The sequence below is a fragment of the Tupaia chinensis genome, unplaced genomic scaffold (genome assembly GCF_000334495.1).
Source record: "Tupaia chinensis unplaced genomic scaffold, TupChi_1.0 Scaffold000489_1, whole genome shotgun sequence".
NCBI lineage: Eukaryota > Metazoa > Chordata > Mammalia > Scandentia > Tupaiidae > Tupaia > Tupaia belangeri.
In genome coordinates this window covers 4,645,871-4,667,282 of record NW_006160001.1, presented here as the reverse complement: position 1 = coordinate 4,667,282, position 21,412 = coordinate 4,645,871, and the positions used below count along the sequence as shown (strand labels likewise).

At 40.2% G+C, this 21,412-nt stretch overlaps 1 protein-coding gene across 1 annotated transcript in view; it reads left to right on the top strand.

The window, feature by feature from the left end:
• The window catches only part of SPEF2 (sperm flagellar and cilia associated 2), a 210,248-nt gene extending 196,490 nt beyond the window's left edge, over positions 1–13,758 (top strand). The window contains exons 35-37 of the mRNA XM_006156330.2: positions 5,984–6,229; positions 6,436–6,558; positions 13,441–13,758. Coding sequence (XP_006156392.1) covers positions 5,984–6,229; positions 6,436–6,558; positions 13,441–13,530 — 459 coding nt within the window. The 3' untranslated portion in view covers positions 13,531–13,758. The remainder of the gene's footprint in view (positions 1–5,983; positions 6,230–6,435; positions 6,559–13,440) is intronic.
• Positions 13,759–21,412: the final 7,654 nt, after the last annotated feature.

The following is a 21,412-nucleotide window of genomic DNA, read 5'->3' as shown; positions in this document are numbered from 1 at the left end:
CAAAAATTGTAGGTGTCCATTGTTTTGTTTTGTTTTGTTTTGTTTTGTTTTGTTTTTGTTTTTGTTTTTTAAAGCATGCTGTCTTCTTAAAGAGCAGGCTGGTTTTAAAATTTCCCAAATTGGTAAAGAGGTATGACCCAAATTCATGGAAACTGCATTTGCCACTTTCCTGAAGAGGTTTCTATATCTTGCTATAGGTTGTGGCTCTTTAATCTAACTCTGAGTCTATGATCATAGTCTGCTAAGAAGTCGTAATTGAATGCCCTCAAAGAAACCTTCCCTGACTTTAAATGACATCAGCTCCCCCCACCCCAACCTTCACACACAAGTGTATGTTTTCATGGTACATGTGCTTCCCCTTACATAAGACTCCTCACATGGTGATGTCCCCCCCCCACCCAAGGTTGGCTTCCTCTCTGGACTCTAAGCACCTGTGGAGGAGATGTCTAGTGAGAAGGCAAAGGTTGAGTTCTGTATCCTCGAACCTACAACAAGACCTGGCACAGGGCTCAGTAAACATTACATTGAGTTAACTATGTAATTAGTTATCTTTATAAGTATTGCTCTTTGCATAGCTGTGTGATCTGTGAGTAATAAAGAAGTCATATTTGTCTTCTTGTAGAGATTTTGTCTAATTGCTCACATCCATGCAGGAAAGGAAGAGAGAATTTTGTACCCAATAGGGAAGGAACACAAAATGACTGGATTAACATGACGACTTGCCAAGAAGAGAAGGTGTTTATGCTTCCTTCTCTCCTGCCTCCTTCCCTTTGCTCTTGCTATTTTCTCCACCTAAAGTACCCTTCATCTCATCTTGAAATGTCTGAGGCCTCCCCATTATTCAAGACCTCAGATAGCCATTGTTACCTGCCAGCTCACTCATGAAACTTCTCCTGAAAACACTGAATATTCTCTCAGCTGGGTCTAGTTATATTCAGAATTTATCTGACAAGGCAGAATACCATCACATGCACACATTCATTGATTTCACAAACATGTATTGCATCTGTGTGTGCTGAAGAACACCCTTGACCTGGGAGTATGCCAGTCAACAACAACAACAAAAAAATAAAAAACAATCCAGGCCAGGAGAGGACAGGCCATAAACAAATAAGTAAGATACAGACCACATGAAATGGTGATAAATGCTATGGAATAGTGCAGGGAAAAATACAAAAGTTGGACTGAGAGTTGTGATGTTAAGTAATATGGCCAGAGAAGATCTCTCTGTGAAGAGACATATAAACAGGCCTGAAAAAGGTAAGGGAGAGAGCCTTGCAGATCTCTGGCACTCAAGCATTTTAAATGAGGACAATGGTGAACATAGAAGCACTGATACAGGGCCCCCACAGCTCATGTATTCCAAGGAACAGGGAATTGTCCAGTATAGCTGCAGAGGAGTCAGCTGGGAAAGTAGCAGGGGAAGAAAGTGAGCTGGATGTGACTGAAGGTCACTGGGGCAACTTTAGTAGTAACTCAGCCCAAGATAGATGTCATAGAAAGAGTCCAGTCACCTGAGGTAAAGTCTACCAGAATCTCTCTAGTTGCTGCATTGAGAACAGACTATAGCGGGCAAAGGAGGGAAGTAAAGCAAGTAATTCTGGCAGGGGTTTATCTATTTAAACCTGCTGCTATATTATTCCTACTTTGAGTTTGGGACAACTTGTTACCTACCTACATGTCCCACAGAGTGACTGCCACATAGCAAGTCCTCAATTAATATCTGTGAACATGACCAAAGAAGAAAGGAGGAAGAGAGAGAAGGGATGGTACAAAGAATGGAGTCCAGCCTTCCTAGCATTGAAGAGCAGACCAGGCATTTTAGGCAGATAAGGGCAATAGCAGGCACTAGGAAGCTACAATGAGTAGGAAAGACCTGAGGGAGGAGGGAGGGGGAAGCATGTGCTAAAGATGTTGCTATAGCAACAGACAGCTGCCTTGTGGGGTGGCAGACAGGCCAGCTGGCACAGAAAGGCCAACACCTCTTTCATCCCCAAACCACTCATTCATCCATTCACCATATACTAGTATGCCCACCCAGGAAGCGGGTCTCCAAGAATAAGTACTACCTGCAAGATTCTTTTAAGACCCAAGGACAATGCACAGCAGAGCTCAAATGTGGGGTGCGAGGGGTTGGGCAAGGAATAGAGCACATAAACACATAGGCCTGTCCATGACTTTGTGTGAACCACACGCTTTTGAAATACAGGAGCCACCTCCCTCCCTCATTCAGACTCACCCCTTGTCCTTACCATCCAGTGTCCAATTATGCCTCTCCATCTCTGTACATTTTCCAGCTGTGTTTAGTTTCCTGGGTAACATCATCCCAGGAAGCCATAATGAGCCTGCTCAGAAATAACACCTCCAACAGATCCATATTCACTCCCAAGACATGCAGCCAGGTCTCTGCTTTTGCTTTCCACACAAATAACAGGAAATCTTCCCGATATTTTATTCTTCCTTGATGTATTTTCTGCTATTTATGCAGATTGCATTCTATGTAGTTCAGACCGTCTGTATAAAGTCACAGCTTCTTGTAATTTAAAAGATGTGCAAGAACAAAGTATTCATCAGTAAAATGCACTAGTCCCAGAGAACCTTTCAATAAGTCACATTTGGAGAAAAGGTTCATTCTGCAACCTGTGTGGTACAGAGTTGTGATGCTGGAATCTAGTAAACTGTGAGTTTTTATCTCTTATGTTGAAAATGCTTTAGAAAAACATATTGGCATAACGTGTGTGAGGCCCTAAAATTCAAGGCACATACATTTCTATTCCATTCTGCTTGTTGAAGCTTGGCCCACATTAGTCCCAGGAACTGACCTTCTGTTCTGCATTCTGATATGTAGGATTGAGCTGACTGAATGATGGATGTGCATGGTCAGAAAACAGGCACCCATCTGGAGACACATTTGTTGGAAGTCCTTGAGGACTGCTTCTGAGAGTCAGCCAAGTGTGATAGAGAGATTGACAGAGTCACAGTTGTCGCCATGCTTAGATGATAACGTGACTCACATTGAGTTTTAATGCCGCTAATAATTGCTCAGTCAGGGGGACCAGCAGTTAGTGTAGAGGCTAGGTTCCTGCTTTTTAAATTTTGGTATTATCTACTCATCTAGCTAACTAGTCACTTGCTCCCACACAGGTTTGGTCTTGGCACAGCACCTTTGCTACACTCAGAACAAAAATTCATTCCTCCTTCACTCACTCAGCAAGAGGTTTTACACCCCAATCTTATTCATTTCACTGTCCTAAATGCTCTATCACCCTGGGAAAATGTTAATGTATAGCTAATATAATCCCCAAGATTCTTAGATGGAAATACAAACATAAATTTTATGTCTCTGCTTGTAGCATTCCCAATAGTTTGAAGTAAAGAAGAAGCTGAAACACACACACCCTCTTGATTCCAAAGTCTCTTACAGTATGTTGTCTCTCTCCTCTCCCCTCCCTATACACAGCTTCTCTCCTTCTTTTCAAGAGTGAATTAATTTTCAACTCAGCAAAGGATATGAAAACCCAGCAATGGGGCCAGCAGTTAGTGTAATGGCTATGTCGCTGGACTCCCACGTAGTCGACTGTGGTTCGAGTCCCAGACCCGGTGACTTAAACTCACGCCGGGTGCGTGTGCGTCCGTGCCCAAGATCCCAAGAGGAGAATAGAGGAGAAGGGATTGTGGCGTGGCCATCCCCCCTGGGGGGTGATTTTTCGCTTTCTGTCTCTGTCTCTCTCTGTCTGGCAAGTGCACGTGCCCTGTAGCAAAAACCTCTCCAAAAAGAAAAAAGAAAAAAGAAAACCCAGCAAGCTGACCATACAGAGCTAGAATAAAGGCAACCTGTCCTCATTGCACTGCTCATAGTCCTTCCAAAGCCCCTTAGCGAAACAAGTACTAGTGGCTACTTTTCTGGCATGTCAAATATGGAATTTACATGATTATTCGGAAAGAACTTGCATAATACATGTATTTACTTAATGCATCTATAGAACTGAATATTTATAGGCATTGGCACCCTCCTAAATAAGCATTTTTTTTTTCTTGGTTGGATAAAGAATCAGAACTCAGGTTTTTCCTGGTATATGGCCACCATTCCAGAATACTCTTATCTCTATAAATATAAATAATAAAATAGTGATTACATGATCCTCAGAAACACACACACACACAGAGAGAGAGAGAGAGAGAAGTCAGCACACACATATATACATAAATACACTGTAGAGAATATGGAAATGGTAAACACTACCTAGAAATAACCACTGATAACTCCTTAACTCTTTTCATTGTAAGTACAGATCTATAAGAAAATGAGAATCCTAGTATATTATTATGCTTTGTTTTTCTTATCCTTATTCTACCATAAGTGTTTATTATTAAGTATTCTTCTAAACTATAGTTTTTATAACAGTATAGTATTTCATCACAGAGATATAATGTCACCATTCCCCCATTTTTGGAATCAGGTTTTATGTTTTTGCTGTGAGTAATGCAAAATGAACATTCATATACAAAAATTATCTTTAGGCATATGAATATTTCTTTTTTTTTTTTGGAGAGGTTTTTGCTATAGGGCACGTGTGCTCGCCAGACAGACAAACAGAGACATAGAGACAGAAAGCGAGAAATCACCCCCCAGGGGGGATGGTCACGCCACAATCCCTTCTCCTCCATTCTCCTCTGGGGATCTTGGGCACGCACGCACACACGCCCAGCGTGAGTTTTAAGCCACCGGGTCTGGGACGCAAACCGCGGTCAACTACGTGGGAGTCCAGCGACATAGCCATTACACTAACTGCTGGTTCCCTAGGCATATGAATATTTCTTCAAGATAAATTCCTACATCCATAATTATTGGGTCAAAGGACAATATTTCTCCAGCTCCTGGTACATAAGAAATTACTTTGGAAGCAATTTACTCTTTGCCATACTCAAGATGTGAGTGCCTGAGTTCATGACACTTGATCAAGTTTCAAAAGTCAGAAGTAAGAATCCCAGCCTGACTCTCTATGCTTGTTTTGCTTTTTATTTTACCCTCCGGGCATTTGGTTAGGTTATCAGTATCCAAAGAAATGTTCTTGACCACTTAGAATATTAGAATATACCAAGTTTAAGAAACTAACGTGTGGGGCCCACAGGTGGCATGGTGGTTAAAGGTGCTGGACTCCCACATGGCTGACAGCGGTTTAAATCCTGGACCTGGCAACTTGCTCGCTCTCTGTCTCTCTCTGATAAAAATTGGAAAATAATATTAATAAATAACTAATCCTTTTTAAAAAAGAAAGAAACTAACTTACTGGGGCAAGGAGGTGGCATGGTGGTTAAGGTGCTAGACTCTCATATGGCCAAGATCTAATAGTCCAAGATTTTCAAGTCCCAGACCTGGCAACTTAAAAATCACACCCAGTCACGTGCATGTGTATATGTGCCCAAAAAACCTCAAGAGCAGAATGGAGAAGGGATTGCAGCATGGCCATCCCCCCTGGGGAGTGATTTTTCACTTTCACTCCCAATGTCTTTCTCTGTCTCTCTCTGCAAACACATGTACCCTATGGCAGAAACCTTAACAAACAAACAAAAGCTAACTTGCCATCACCTTTTTTTTCCTCCATCACCTTTTAATTACAATCAATTTCAAAAGTATGTCCTGTTAAGACTCCATATTCATGTGCAGAAGTCTGGCATTAGATATTCTTATTCATTCCAGTGTCCATTTATGGAGGAACATGATGTACCTGGCACTGTAGTAGCCTCAAGCATGTATGGAAATGAAGAGGACACATGCCACTCTGGTCCAGGATATCAGGATATTGACACTGTGATCTCTGATGAAGTTAGCATGTCCTTTTCTAGACTTTCTTAGGCTAGTCCAGGGCAAGCATCATCATTCCACAGCATGAAAAGTACATGATGAAATTGGTGTTTTTTAAATCTCTCTGTTGCTAGAAAGACCAGTCTGACTTCATGTTCTCTCCATCTCATTTTGCAGACCTCCTTCTCTACTGATACGAGTCAAATTGAAGAATCTTCTGAACCTGAGGAAAGTGTTGCAAGAGAAGAAAAGGAATTAAAAGAGGAAAGGGAAGAAAGAGAACAAAAAGAAGAAATCCCTGAAAATGCAAACACTGAGAAGATTTCCATGGAAACGCTCCTCAAAGTGTTTCGAGGAGGAAATGAAGCACAAGATGCTAACAGATTCGTCAGCCACCTGAAGATAGAGAACATTTATGCAGAGGTTGGTGAGACTGTTTTATAAGGGACAGCCCGTACTGAAGGACAAGTAGCCCTCAGTTTTGAGCATATTTTCATGGAGCTGCTCTCAAAATGTGTCATTGTATAGAAGTTACAGGGTATTTCTCTAGTGATGAAAACTGTTGGGATTTTTTTTAGTGTATGTAGGATTGTAACATTGATTAACTTCATTTTTTTTCTTTTTTAAAGAGCTTTATAAAAGTATTTCAGGACCTAGGTGCCAGGAATCTGGAACCAATTGAAGTTTCTGTTCTCTTGAAGCATCCTTTTACTCAAGACCTGATTTCAAGTTATCCAGACTATAAAATTCCTGTGAGTATTACCAAAGGTGTCCTAATACAGTTGGGTTTAGACTTAAGACATGCTGGGACATTTCTAAGGTAGGATGACAGAAAGAGGAAAGAAATTGTACACAACTGGAGTCTGAGGAAGAGAAACAGAAAGTCCAACCTTCAATACCCAAAAGGCAGCAAGCTTAAGCACAGTTGACCTGGGACTTGCCCTCCGTACTATGGGATATCCTCATTGGTACTGTGGGGCTATCATGGGTCTAAAACAGGAAGCTGGAGGTAGGTGATAGTTAAAGCTGAATGGGCAACAGTGTTTGGGTTCAGGCCATATAATAACTTTATCCTAAGACTGAAGAATGGGAAGAATAGAATCTCTCCTACTGAACAAAGCTAACCAAGAGCATGAGCTCCAGTTCAGTTCTGGCAAGATCTTTGTACTCAAATCCTAGTACACTTTAGCTATGCAGTAGAGATGATGGTGTATACAAAAGGTTGAGTGTCAGTTCCATCAAGAAAACAGTGTGTAGGATGAGGAAACAGAGGACAAAACTCAGGGAGATTGGATCAACCCAGCAGCAGAAAGGAAGAACTGCAATTCAGAGATCACACCGTCACTAAGCATATTGCAGCCACACATGCTATCTACATATATACTGGGGCCAGTCCCAGGTCTTGAACAGCAAGGGCCATGGAAAGCACACATTGACACCAACCCCTTTTCAAAGCATAGCAGATTGCTACAACTCTCTGATACCTGTTTAACAGCATGAAGCTCCTCTATTTGGCTCCTGCCAGTTGTTTACTGAACTACAAAGGGTTTTCTGACTTTAAGATAAAAGCACTTTCACTTTGGTAAAATGTAGGTGGTCTAAGATGCAATTCTTCTGACTTCTGAGGGCTAAATTATTTTTTGCATGTTTCTTCCAATGCCTAGAAATGAAACTCTCCAGACTTACCTATCTTTGTACCTAAATTTATTTGTTCTAAATTACGGATTCAATTATTTTTTAAAAGAGTTTTATAAAAACATTTCAGGACCTATATGCCAGGAATCTGGAGCCAATTGATGGGCTAAAATACTGAATTTTTAAATACTAGTTTTACTACTTATATGAATACTAATCGATACTGATTTCTAACAAGCTAGCAGCTGTTAAGACACACTAAGCACATTCAGTAGTAAAATTCACTGATAACTTTTAGGAACACAGGCTCTGGAATCAGAAAGTCATGTGACTGAAACTCAGGTCCACTACTCACTAGCTACCAGATCTTATCTGATCCTGGCTATCTCCTCTAGTAAATGATGGTAATAATCATTCTTATTCAAAAGGTGGTGGTAAGGATTAAGTGAGATTGCATATAGCATGGTATCTGATGAATGCATAAGTACTATAGAAATAATGACTATTAGAATTACTGTACAATACTGAGTGCCTAGTACAGAGGCCAGGAGTATAAGCCCCCATGGGAGACAGAAAAATGAATACTAAACTCAATTGCTACTCAAGTCAATTTCTGTTTGCAAAACAAATTGTACATGCAGGAATTTTAAGAGAATATTATAAAGTAAGCTAACTAGGTACAAAATTATAAGAATCCGAAACATGATATTTTGTGCTAGAAGCATGGAGGGAGTTTGGCCAAGAAGAAATCAGCTGGGTTTCCAAAGCTGGCCAGAGTCTTGGAAAGTGAAGGAATGGGCAGGAAGTCTAGATGGACTTTGCTGTTGGGATCTGGAAGCAGCCGTGTCCTAGTTAAAAGAGAAGCCTGACCAAAGGTGTCGAAGCAGATGGCATGGAGCCCAACTCCTAGAGGAGCCATCTGCAAAGGGTGTGGAGTACTCCCACTAGACTAGTAAATCCAGTCCAGATTACAGAGAATCCAATGTCACATAAGGAAGGACATAAAGAGCAAGAGCTGTCCATGTCCCTTTCACTTCTCTGTCATGATGGTACACACCTCATGGAAGGCCTGTGTCCCAATTTCTGGACCAACCAAAAGGCTGGGTATGGTGGTGTAGATTTGTAATCCCAGAAACTCAAGGAGGCTGAGGCAGGAGGATCAAAGCTCAAAGCTGGCTCAGCAACAAAATGAGGCCTTCTAAAGGAGAGCTGGGCATGATGGCATGTACCTGGAGTCTCAGTGGGGAGGCTGAGGCAGGAGGATCACAACACAGCAGAACACTATCTTTTAAAAAATGATTAATTTGAACCAATAGGTGGCATGGTGGTTGAGGTGCTAGACTCCCAAATGGCTGACTGTGGTTCAAGTCTCAGACCTATTGGCTTGCTTTCTCACTTTCTCTCTCTCTTTCTGCCTCTGGTAGGTGCATGTGACCATGGGCAAATTAAATAATAATAATAATAATAAAATTAAATAAAACAAATAATTATTTTAAAAAATGATTAATTTGCAGATAAAGTTCTATTTGACATTTTGCCAAGAAAAGTTTATAACCAGCAGATGACTACCCTTGAGAGGTAGCCCCCTGTGGAGGTGTTTTGAGTCCCAGCAAAAACTAGAGTCCACAGGGCTCCTCAGTTGCTCATTTTTCTCATTTCAACAGTTCTATCAGAGGATGAATTACTACTGGCATTTTAGAGAGCATGGCTTCTTTTTGTGTGGGACTTTCACAAATGTGACAGAGTAACATTCCAGGTCCCTACCCGCTATATCCCGGGAACATCTTACCATACATACTGACCACCAGAATCACCTCTGTACATTCCCGTAATTGCTCTGGTGTGCAATACTACCTCCAACTGACAGCCACCAGCCTGGAGGGTGTCTGCCCTCCTGTTAACCAGTGACATAGTACCAGTATCATATCACCTGACACCATGACATCTCATGGCAGAAAGAGAGCTAATTATTTAGTTCATTGCCAGAATGCTTTAAGATATGCCTCAGTCAGCTGCTTCTGCTCCTTTCCACACCTTTCACTTCTCATTCTCGATGAAAGAACAGTAAACTACCACATATGGGACTCATTTAGGTAACTCAAGAAGAGTATATCTATAACTGAAGAGCCTAGATTCTGATATTTAAAACTGAGAAGGAATCTTTTCCCAGTAAGGTGCCCTAGTCTTATTTTTTGTAAAGAGAAAAAGAGAGGAGGAGGAGCAGAAGGAAGAAGAGATGAGAAGGGAAGAAAATGGAAAAAGAAAAAAAAAGAGAAGAGATAAAAAGAAAAAAGGAAAGAGAAAAGGGGAAGGGAAGGAAGGAGCAGGGGAAGGGAGAAGAGAGGAGAGGAGAGGAACAAAAGAAAAAGAAATTCTTCAAGACTAGGGAAGTGTCACACTCATCCTGTCATCACTTTTTGCTCCAGAGATCCATATACAAGAAAATAGATCACACTTTTAAAATGAACTTTAACCACAATGATGTTATTCAAAGATCTTTCAAGATAAGTAGAGCAAAAGCTAGAGCGTGGTTTTTCAGGTTAAAATGTTGTTTGCTATTATAAACAATGGGAAGTGAAGGATGTCGCCTAACAGTCTATGTTTACAAGATCTGTGTTTAGATGCAGAACGGTTTAAAATACACACTTGGGGAAAAAAAAAAGCTGAGTATGTATAACTATGATGATATGTTTTAGTTTTGCTCCTGGTGTAAGGTAAACTGACTTTGTGATTATTGGAGTGGGCTCTGAAGCCACACGGATAGGGTTCACAACTATGAAGTATAGGACCTTGGGCAAGTAACTCCATAGTGCCTTGGTTTCCCCATCTATAAAATAGTGTCAATGACCACACTTACATCTTTTGTTTGGGGACAAATTAAGTGAATTAATGCACATAAAGTGCTTAGCGTGGTGACAGGCAGGTAAAAAGCACTCGGTGAATGTTGCACGTTACAACTTCTACCACTACCCTTCTGCGGTAATTGTGGTGCACAAGAACTAATCCGATTCATGTGAAATTATATGTGAGTAGACTAAGGAAAGAAGGGGCATCTCATGTCTTGAATCCACTGTCTCCTTCTTGGAGGACAAGAAGGGCTTTCACTCACTCCTTAATCCCGAAGTTGTACAGTGCCGTGAGGACAAAGGGGCCATCCTGAAGTCCAGGAGGCCCCATGGGCTCAATACGTACGTGGAGGTTCCAGATTTTGTGTTGGACTTTGTAGTTATTCAGTTAAAGTCACTTAACCTCCACTTCCATAGTCCTCATCTAAGGACATTATTTTCAAGTAAGCTTCCTACATTTTTAAATGAGTTGGTTAAATGTAACAAGGTCAGTGAGGATATTGTAACTGGGTTGCTGGTGAGCAATTCCATTTCCTGTGACAGATATAGTGCAAGTATAACTGAATGAACTATTTTCTCTAACAACCTAGCAAATGTAGTTTCTTATCATGAAACACATGCTGAATAATTATCAATTTCTTTTAGCAAACTTATAAATAAAGCATATTGCCTATGATGAAGATTTGCATTCGTGGGAAATGGTGAGACGTCTATCTTTTAGTGTTAAAATCAGAATGTCACAAGAAAATATCCCGTGAACAAATGAATCAGAGCACAATTACATTAGGACAGTGTATCCATAATTGTAGATATGACTTGAAGTAGACTTTAATCTCATTTTATCTTCAAGGTATCTGACTGTAAAATATTCTGTAACCTTTTCCTTTACTACAAAATTCAACAGTTGATTCAGTGCTTCGTGTTTTCAAAGCATCCATGTCAACTATTTTCTGGTCTCTTAGGCTTTTTTCTCATTCAGTGTTACTGAAAATTGTCCTGATTTTAACTATACATTTAGCCAAGGCTAGTTTAAATATATCTATAACTTACTTTTTTCCCCATGCTATAGAGTGTTAGATAATCACAAATCAGCTCATTCCTTAATCCCTAAATTAACATTCAACAATCAACATTAGTTATTTCAAACATGGTATTCAAAGAAGGCATGTTATTAAAATTGTAGTGGGTAGGACTGGAAGAGTCACTGAGGAGCAGCTGTTCTCTTCCACTGGGTTCACTCAAGGTTGACCTTTGGCTTTAGGAGGTCTGTGTATTCGAAGAACAAAGTCTCTTAAAATGATTCACTCTGATTCCTGGCAGTGACTAATATAAGCAATATGTATGTTATTCAGCTGGAGTCAGCTCATACAGGGAACTAACTCACGTCTTCATAAACAAAATGACCACAGTCAATTGAAACTTTTGCAACTTCACTCTGAAGAAACTTATACTCTTCAATTGCTTCTCTAAGTTTGTGAAATAAAAAAGCTAAAAACTATATAAGCTCAATTCTTTGGGTTTCATATGTATTAGTAGCTTTCCGACCTTGTGATAATATTTCATTTCATTTTGAAACATTTCTGTGACTTATGATGTCACATAATTTAAGTGGATAAAAAGCTAACCATTTTTACCATGGAGGATAGCCCACTTTCAGTGGCACAGGCAGAAGTATATCGATTGTGGGTTCAGACCCCAAGTAGACCTGAAACTTGCCAGGTGCCCAGGCACTCAAGTACTAACTAGACACTGGAGGACTGGGAAGAGCAGAATGTGGTATGATGAGATCCTGTCACAGGTACCTGTTTTTCTCTCATGCATGTGTGTGTGTGTGTGTGTGTGCACATGTGTACACATAATTCCATGAAATAAATCTTTTTAAGAGTTTTTTGCTATAGAGCACATGTACTTGCTGGAGACAGAGAGAGAGAAAGTGAGAGATCACTTCCCGCAGGGGATGGCCACACTGCAGTCTCTTCTACTCCATTCTTCTCTTGAGATTTGGGGCACACATGCACATGCGCCTGGTGTGAATTTCAAGCCTCTGAGTCTGGGGCCCAAACCGCAGTTAGCCCTGTGAGAGTTCAGTGCCTTAACCACTACACCATCTGCTGGCCCTGAAAAAATTTTTAAAAACTTCTTAAAACTATAGGAGTTGGAGTTTTGTTTTTGTTTTTAAATGGAGGAATGGAATGATCCCAATGAAGTAATGTATTTTTCTAAAGTTCCACAAATCTTTAAACAGGATTTATTTAACACTGGAATTTTCCTTTAATAGAAAGCAAATAATATTTTTGGATTCATTAATAACGATGTATGGGACCAGCATTTGGCATAATGGCTATGTCTCTGGACTCCCATATAGTAGACCGTGGTTTGAGTCCCAGACCCAGTGGCTTAAACTCACACTGGGTGTGTATGTGTTCGTGCCCAAGATCCTGAGAGAATGGAGGAGAAGGGATTATGGTGTATGTAGCCCTTCCCCCTCAGGGGTGATATCTCACTTTCTGACTCTGTTTCTCTCTGTCTTTCTGGTGAGCTTACGTGCCCTATAGCAAAAACCTTTCAAAAAAAAAAAAAAAAAGATGTAATCTTTTGGCTTCCCCATTATAAGCCGGTATCTATACAATCACTTTTTTTTTTTTTTTTGGAGAGGTTTTCACTATAGGGCGCGTGTGCTCACCAGACAGACAGAGAGAGACAGAAAGACAGAAAGCGAGAAATCACCCCCCAGGGAGGATGGTCACGCCACAATCCCTTCTCCTCCATTCTCTTCTCGGGATCTTGGGCACGCATGCACACGCCACCGGGTCCAGGACGCGAACCGCAGTCGACTATGTGGGAGTCCAGTGACATAGCCATTATGCTAACTGCTGGTTCCCCTGTGCAATCACTTTTACAAATGTATTTAAGTTAGTACTTCACTTCCATTATTCGATGAGGAAATTGAGATTCCAAGATCTTAAATATCTTTTTAAGTGTACAGTGTGTATGTTGCAGGGTAGAATACAAATTAAATGAAGAACAGTGTCTTCAAAGGAAAAAATAAAACATTCCACTGCCATATATTTCTTTCATTGCCGTATATTTGGTGATCATTCATCCTAAGTCATTAATTAATATTGTAACTTCTCTTTGAATCTTTTCTCTAAGGATATTAAAATGATTCTGCAAAAGGCTGAACATGTACCAGGGAGTGATGGAGAAAGGTCACCGTCAAGACTCACAGAGGAAAAGAAATGAAGACAAAAATGTGTCGTTTTTATAATTTGGCAAGGAATTTTCCAAAAATCAAATGCAACTGTGGCATTTCTTATATATGGAATCATCAAAAATGTAGAAATGAGGTGTACCAACTTATAAAATAAAAAACACTAGAAAACAAACCTACCTTAATCTGGAGAATATTCTATAATAAACTTTGAAGAAGAGCAAGACATCTGAAATAGCATTTGGAAGTGATTCTGAAAATAAAATGCACTAGAGCAAAACGTAGTGTATTCAAAAATAAATGCACCCATAAGTCATGACTACTCCCTATAAGAAGATATTGGGGGAACCAGCAGTTAGTGTAATGGCTATGTCGCTGGACTCCCATGTAGTCGACCACAGTTCGCATCCCAGACCCGGTGGCTTAAACTCATGCCAGAGGTGGGTGCGTGCTTGCCCAAGATCCTGAGAAGAGAACAGAGAAGGGATTGCAGCATGGCTATACCCCCTGGGTGGGGGGGAGGTGATTTCTCGCTTTCTGTTTCTCTGTATCTCTTTGTCTGTCTGGCAAGCACACGTGCCCTATAGCAAAAACCTCTCCCCCCACCCCCCAAAAAAAAGATATTGGGCAGATACAGTGAAAATCCCCCTGGAACTCCACACCGTGGCAGTACTGATATGTACCTCTTAGACTCCTTGCTCCAAGTGTACTAAAATGTCAAGATTCATCCCAGTAGCCAGAATAAGACTGCATAATTAAACTGCTAGTATGGTCATGCTCCTATCATCTACTCATAAATATTTCTCAGTAGAATAAGTGTTTCCCTTTGTAAATAGATCTTGTACAATTGTATCTTTTGGCAAGATAAATTAATGGCTCAAATCCTGTGATACTTTCCTCAGACAGTGTCAAAACAAAAATGAATGATAATGTATTCTCAGTGGCCGAGCTTCTGTGATTATCTTTCTGGGTATCCTCACTGGCTGCTCCTTCTGAGATCCCCTTACTGGATCTTTCTCTTTTATTCAGCCTCTAATGTTGGAAGATCCCAGATATGAGCTTTCTAGAGAAAGCCTAAAATAATTCATCTGTTTCCATGACTTCCTGGGTATCACTGATGTTTGCAATGATAAAATTTCACTTCCTGCTTTTTCGAAGTCTAAACCTTTCTCTCTAAATGTTTGCTTGACTTCCACATGGATGGTCAATACTTCAAATTTAACATGTCTGAGGCTAAATTTTTTTATTTTCTTCTCCCTCAAACCTGCTATTCTGTATTCTTCTCCAGTTTAACCTACTCTGTCCTCTCTTTGTTCAGATCCAAGACCTTGAAGTCATCCTTAACTTCTCTCTTTCTCTCATACCCTAACTGCTGTCCATCAGCAAATCAGGTAGAATTTACTTTCAAAATACACCTAGAATGTGATCTGAGTGACTCTCAGATAGAAGGCTGGACCAAGCCACCACCAACTCTTGCCTAAATTATGGAAGTAACCCCCTAACCAATCATTCTGGTTTTTGTTAGTTCCCCCTATAGGCTGTTCTGACCATCACAATCAGAAGGGACCTTTTATAATTTACATCAGGCCAAACCATCTTTCTGCTCCAACCAACCCTCTCTTGGCCTAGTTTTTTTTGTTTTTGTTTGTTTGTTTGTTTGTTTGTTTGTTTTTTGGAGAGGTTTTTCGCTATAGGGCACGTGTGCTCGCCAGACAGACAGAGAGAGACATAGAGACAGAAAGCAAGAAATCACCCCCCAGGGGGGATGGTCACGCCGCAATCCCTTCTCCTCCATTCTCCTCTCAGGATCTTGGGCACGCACGCACATGCACCCGGCGTGAGTTTTAAGCCACCGGGTCCGGGACGCAAACCACGGTCGACTACGTGGGAGTCCAGTGACATAGCCATTATGCTAACTGCTGGTTCCCCCAAAGTGCTCATTTTGATCATGCCCTCTGCTATTTCTAATCTCACTTCCTGCTATTCTCTCCCTTTCTCACTCTTTTTAAGTGACAAACTCACCTTGCTGGTCCTAGAACATACCAGGAACACTCCTGCCTAAGGACTTTTACACTTGTCTGTTTTCTCTGCTTGGGATGATTTTTCTCCCAGAACTCTGCATAGCTTTTCCTGTGGCTTCCTTCAGGTCTCTGTTTAAATGTCATTTTCTTAGTAAGCTTTTCCTTAACTGCCTACAATAAAATAAGAATAATCTACCACGCCTCACCCTTGACTTATTTTTTCCACTGAACTTATCAACATCTAACAAATTACATGTTTATTCTCTTGTTTGTCACTCCCACAGGTTGTAAGTTTCATGAAATCAGGATTTTTGTATATTTTCTTTATTGTTACGCCCAAGAAACTAAACCTAAAATCATAGCTAGCTCAAAGTTGTGTTAATACTTTTGTACAAAATGTATGGTAATATCACATTTAAATTGGCTACTAAAAAATGAGCTGTATGGGGACCAGCAGATGGCATAGTGGTTGACAATATGGATTCCCATGTTGTCAACTGCTGTTTGAGTCTTGAACCCAGAGGCTTAAAACTCATACTGGGTACATATGCATATATGCCCAAAATCCCAAGAGGAAAATGAAGGAGAAGGGATTACAGAGTGGTCATCCCCCTTGGGGGGTGATTTCTTGCTTTCTGTCTCTCTGTGAGTACATCCAGCATATAGCAAAAGTTAAAAAAAAAAAAAAATAGCAGTACAGGAGCCAGCAGGTGGCATAGTGGTTAAAGCTCTGGATGCCTACATGGCTGACCATGGTTTGAGTGCCAGACCTGGTAGCTTGCTGTCTCACTCTCACTTTCTCTCTCTCTCTGTCTCTTTCTGGTCAAATTTTAAAATAATAATAACAAATAAATAAAGAAATAAATCATTTTTTATAAAAAATGAGAAGTCTAAGAAAATTTCTGTTAGTGGGAATAATAGTCTTTTTTATTTTTAAAATTTATTTATTTATTTATATTACATTTAATCACATGTATCTGGTTTTTGTTTTTTGGAGTTTTTTTGGTTTTTTGTTTGTTTGTTTTTTTTTTTTTTTTTGAGAGGTTTTTGCTATACGGCACGTGTGCTCACCAGACAGAGAAACAGAGAGACAGAAAGTGAGAAATCACCCCCTATAAGGGATGGCCACACCACAATCCCTTCTCCTCTGTTCTTCTCTCAGGATCTTGGGCACACACGCACATGCACCCGGCATGAGTTTTAAGCCACCGGTTCCGGGACACAAACCACAGTCGACTACATGGGAGTCCAGCAACATAGCCATTACGCTAACTGCTGGTCCCTAATCACATGTATCTTTACAGTGTATTACATTTCATTTTCCAGCTACAATTACCATGCATATTGGTCAAGACAAAGGCATTACTATCCACATCATCATCATCAAATAGCTTTTCATAATTTTTTTTCAGATTATTATTTATTCTGATTATTTTGTAATCATTCAATCATTATGTATCATTTGACTTATAAAGAGACTTTACCCAACATGAAATACTTCTCAGACCAGTCCAGTTGAAAATACTATACATGTTATCATCAACAGGTAATAAACCATTTCTGTGTCCCACTAATGTCACGCCTCTCTATTTGTTCTCTTGCTATGCTTCTCTATACTCTTCCCTTCTCTCCCCCACCCCTCCATTCCACACTGTCTTCAGGTTCCATAACTATTTTCACTGCTTTTATGCCCTCCATGTGACACATTTTCTACTTTTGTTCACATGACACTCCATTCCAAAAATTTTCCTCCAATGTAATGAAGGATGGTGACCCAGAAGTGACCCAGATGAAAAAGAAACCCTACCAGAGACTCCAAAATTTCAACATAGCTGACTCATATATGGACAGACAGGGTAATTTTAGCTATTTAGAAGAGGGAGAAGAAGAAATGTCTGAGAATAGAGTTTAAATAAGTAAAATGTCATGATTAGAATTCAGATTCTTAGCCTATCATTTCATTAAAGATTGAACAAGACAGGCACCATCATATTTTAATAAAAACAGTAAAAGCGGGGAAAAATTGCTTGTTTTGATAGCATTTTTTCACAGTGTTGTTATAAAGGAAAATTATAGAATCTCTCTCCCAAAGCCATTAGCTTCTCTAAGCAATAGGAGAGCAATTCGCACACAAGAGGTCTTCTGGCAGGTATGCAACACATCACAGTCTCCTGCGTCTCCTCCCACTGCAGGTCCTGGTGCAGGCAAGGGTTGGAGCTTCACACTGAAACTAGAGGTTGCATGAGGTTCTCTCAGAGAAAGGAAGAAAATACTAGAAGCTCATTTCTCTAACAGCTTTCCAAACCTTTTCATTTTAGTGAATGCCCAACCATCTTCAAATCGTTCTGATAATGTAGCTCAGGATGTCAAAGCCAGTATTGGTTAGGCATACAGATGCACAGACACACACACACACACACACACACACACACACACACACACATTAAATGGATTTTAAAGAGTTTCAAGATGATTGGGATCAGCAGATGTCATAATGGTTAAGGTGCTAGACTCCAACATGGTTGACTGCAGTTTGAGTCCCAGTCCTGGAGGCTTGAAACTCACCCTGGGTGAGTGTGCATGCAGAAAATCCTGAGAGGAGAATGTAAGAAAAGGATTGTGAACTGGCCTTTCCCCGCAGGGGGTGATTTCTCACTTGCCCTCTCTCTCTATGACTCTGGCAAGCACATGTGCCCTATAGGAAAAAAATGTCTCTAAAAATGAAAAGTCCCAAGATGACAAAAGTGAAAAAAAGAACATATTAAGCTTATAAATAACTGAAACTCCTTTGTTTCATGTACTTTAGTTTAACTACATTCTACTTAACTTTTTTTTTTAAAGATTTTTGCCAGAAGGCACATGATCTTGATTAAGAAAAGAGACAAATACTGAGAGAGAGAGAAATCACTCTCCTGAAGGGGGTATGCCCACACTGCAATTCCTTCTCCTCTATTCTCCTCCTGGGATTTTGAGCATGCATATACATGTACCCAGCATGATTTTCATGCCACTGGGTCTGAGACTTGAACCATGGTCAGCCATGTGGGCATCCAGTGCCTTAATCATCATGCTATCTACTGGATCCAGCATTCCACCTATCTCTTTTTTTTTTTTTTTTTTTGCCGCAATCTCTTCTCCTCCATTCTCTTCTCGGGATCTTGGGCACGCACGCACACACGCCCAGCATGAGTTTAAGCCACTGAGTCCGGGACTCGAACTGTGGTCAACTACATGGGAGTCTAGCGACATAGCCATTACACTAACTACTGGTCCATTTTTTTTTTTTTTGAGAGGTCTTTGCTATAGGGCACATGTGCTTGTCAGAAAGAGAGAGATAGAGAGACAGAAAGCAAGAAATCATCCCCAGGGGGATGTCCACATCACAATCCCTTCTCCCCCATTCTCCTCTCAGGATATTGGGCAAGCACACACATGTGCCCAGCATGAGTTTAAGCCACCAGATCTGTGACTCAAACCACAGTCAACTGCATGGGAGTCCAGCAATATAGCCATTATACCAACTGCTGGTCCCGTATCCCATCTGTCTTAACAGTAATCACTTTAAAAACTGAAGTAAAGATAATTAGATATAACTTCTAAAATTAGTCCCCACATTTTATTTTGTCATGATGTTAGAAGAGAATTTGTAACAGATTCCATCCTCCAGCACATGCATGTCATCTATTCAAGGCCCTGGAGGAGGAAGGCACTTCACTCTCCATCCTACGAAGTGCTCCTGGGGTCTAGGTGTCTGAACATTCCTGTGGCAGCACCTTTGCATCCTTTCACTCCTTGTCTTGCCCCAACACTTTCTTACTGTCATATTCCTTTATCATTGGGGGATGCTGGTATTTTCAACCGCAGTCCTCAGTACTTATTCTTCTCCATAAGAATAGTGTAGCCAGTGGTTGCCTTCTTCACTCATTTAAACTGTCTTCATGGTTATTTTACCTGACAACCTGAGTAGATGCATGTTCCTGCTTTAGACTGCCTGTACTTCCTTTACATACTCCTCTAAATAGCAGTGTCATGACCGAGAGACATTGATGGTCTTCAACTCTGTAGAGACGTGATAATCAGTCCTGAATTTAATGATGAATCAGGTCTTTCCTTCCCGCATTTCTAGTCCTGATTTCATGTTTTATTCTTAGTTCTTCTTCCCATCACTTTAGTCCACCCAAAGCTGTCTAGTTCTCTGGATTTTATTACACAGTTTTATGTATCAAAAATATTTTGAGGCCTAACCATGATAACACAGGAAGTGGCATATGAAGATGCAGTGCTAGAAGCAACATGGCTGACTGTGGGTTTGGACCCAAGGTCAGCATGAAACATGACGAGGTGTCTGTACCTGAAATTCTGACTCATTAGAAGGGAAGGGGATCATGGCATGACAAGACCCATTAAAGGTACTTATTTCTCGTGTATATGGTCTTTCTCATTAAATAAATAAATAAATTCATGGATATACAGTAAAAATATCAGTCATTCCCCCTCATCATGATAAAAATAAAATAACTTATTTAAATAAAAATTTTTTTAAGTCTTGGGGCCAATCCCATGGCCTATTGATTGGGGGAACTGGATCCTACTTGATGATCTTGGTTTAAGTTCCAACCCCAGAAGCTTGAAGAACATGTCAAGTGCATGTACATCCATGAGAGGATCATGATGAGATGGAGAAATGAAGAAGAAATTGAAGCGTGACCATGACTTATGTGGAGATCAGGTGGCTTCTCCCTGTCCTTTTCTCTCTCTGTGTCTCTGGCAAGGGCATGCATTAAAATAAAATTAGTCTCTTTTTTTGTCTCACTATTGACATTATTTCCCCATTACCCAAGCATCCAATATTGGCGTTATATTTTGTTTCTCCTTCAATTCTGATCAGTCATGTCCCTGTTCCCAACCAGGTAGTCACTAAATCATCCCCCCCCCTTTTTTTAATTGAGATAACATTTAAAATGGCACTTTAACCATTTTACTGCTAGAATTCAGGGTCATGAGTTACATTTGTCACTTTTGTGTAGCCATCACTCCTTTTCCCAAAATGTTTCCTCCTCTTTAAATAGAAACTCTGTAACCATTAAGAAATACTGCCCATTCCTCCCTCTCTCCAACTGTGGTCACCTCTAATCTTTCTGTCTCTGTGACTGTACCTAGACATTTCATATAAGCAGACTCATACACTACTTGTTCTTTCATATTCAGCTTATTTCACTTAACATAATGTTTTCAAGTTTCATCCATGTTGTAGCATATATCAGAAATGCATTCTTTTCTATGGCTGAAAAATACTCCTTAGCATGGATATAGCACCTTTTATTTATCTATTCATCTGTTCATGGACACTTGAGTAGTTTCCCTCCCTTTGCTATTGTGAATAGCTATGCATTGAACGTAGGTGTACAAATATATATTTAAGTCTTTGTTTTCTGTTCTTTAGGTTACATACTTTTCTCTACATTTTAGATCCCTTTCCTTCTAGTCAATCAGAATCTTGGGTGTACATCCCTGTTCATGTTTGTATATCACAAAATTTTGAGGTTACCCAGAACTCATTTTAAAACTATCAAAAATAATATATAGTATTCCAAAAACCATATAAAAAATGGTCAACATCCTGTATCATAAGGGAAATGTAAATTAAAACCACAACAATGAGATACAACTTAAATTCCAGTAAGAATGGCTATAATTGAAGAAGAAGGAGGAGGAGGAGGAGGAGGAGGAGGAGGAGAAGAAGAAGAAGAAAAACAGCAAGTGCTAATGAAGCTGTTGTGAAAGGGTAACCCTCCTATACTATTGGTGGGCATGAAAATTAGTACGGTCACTGTGAAAAACAATTTGGAGGTTCCTCAAGAATCTACAAATAGAACTCTACCATATGACCCAG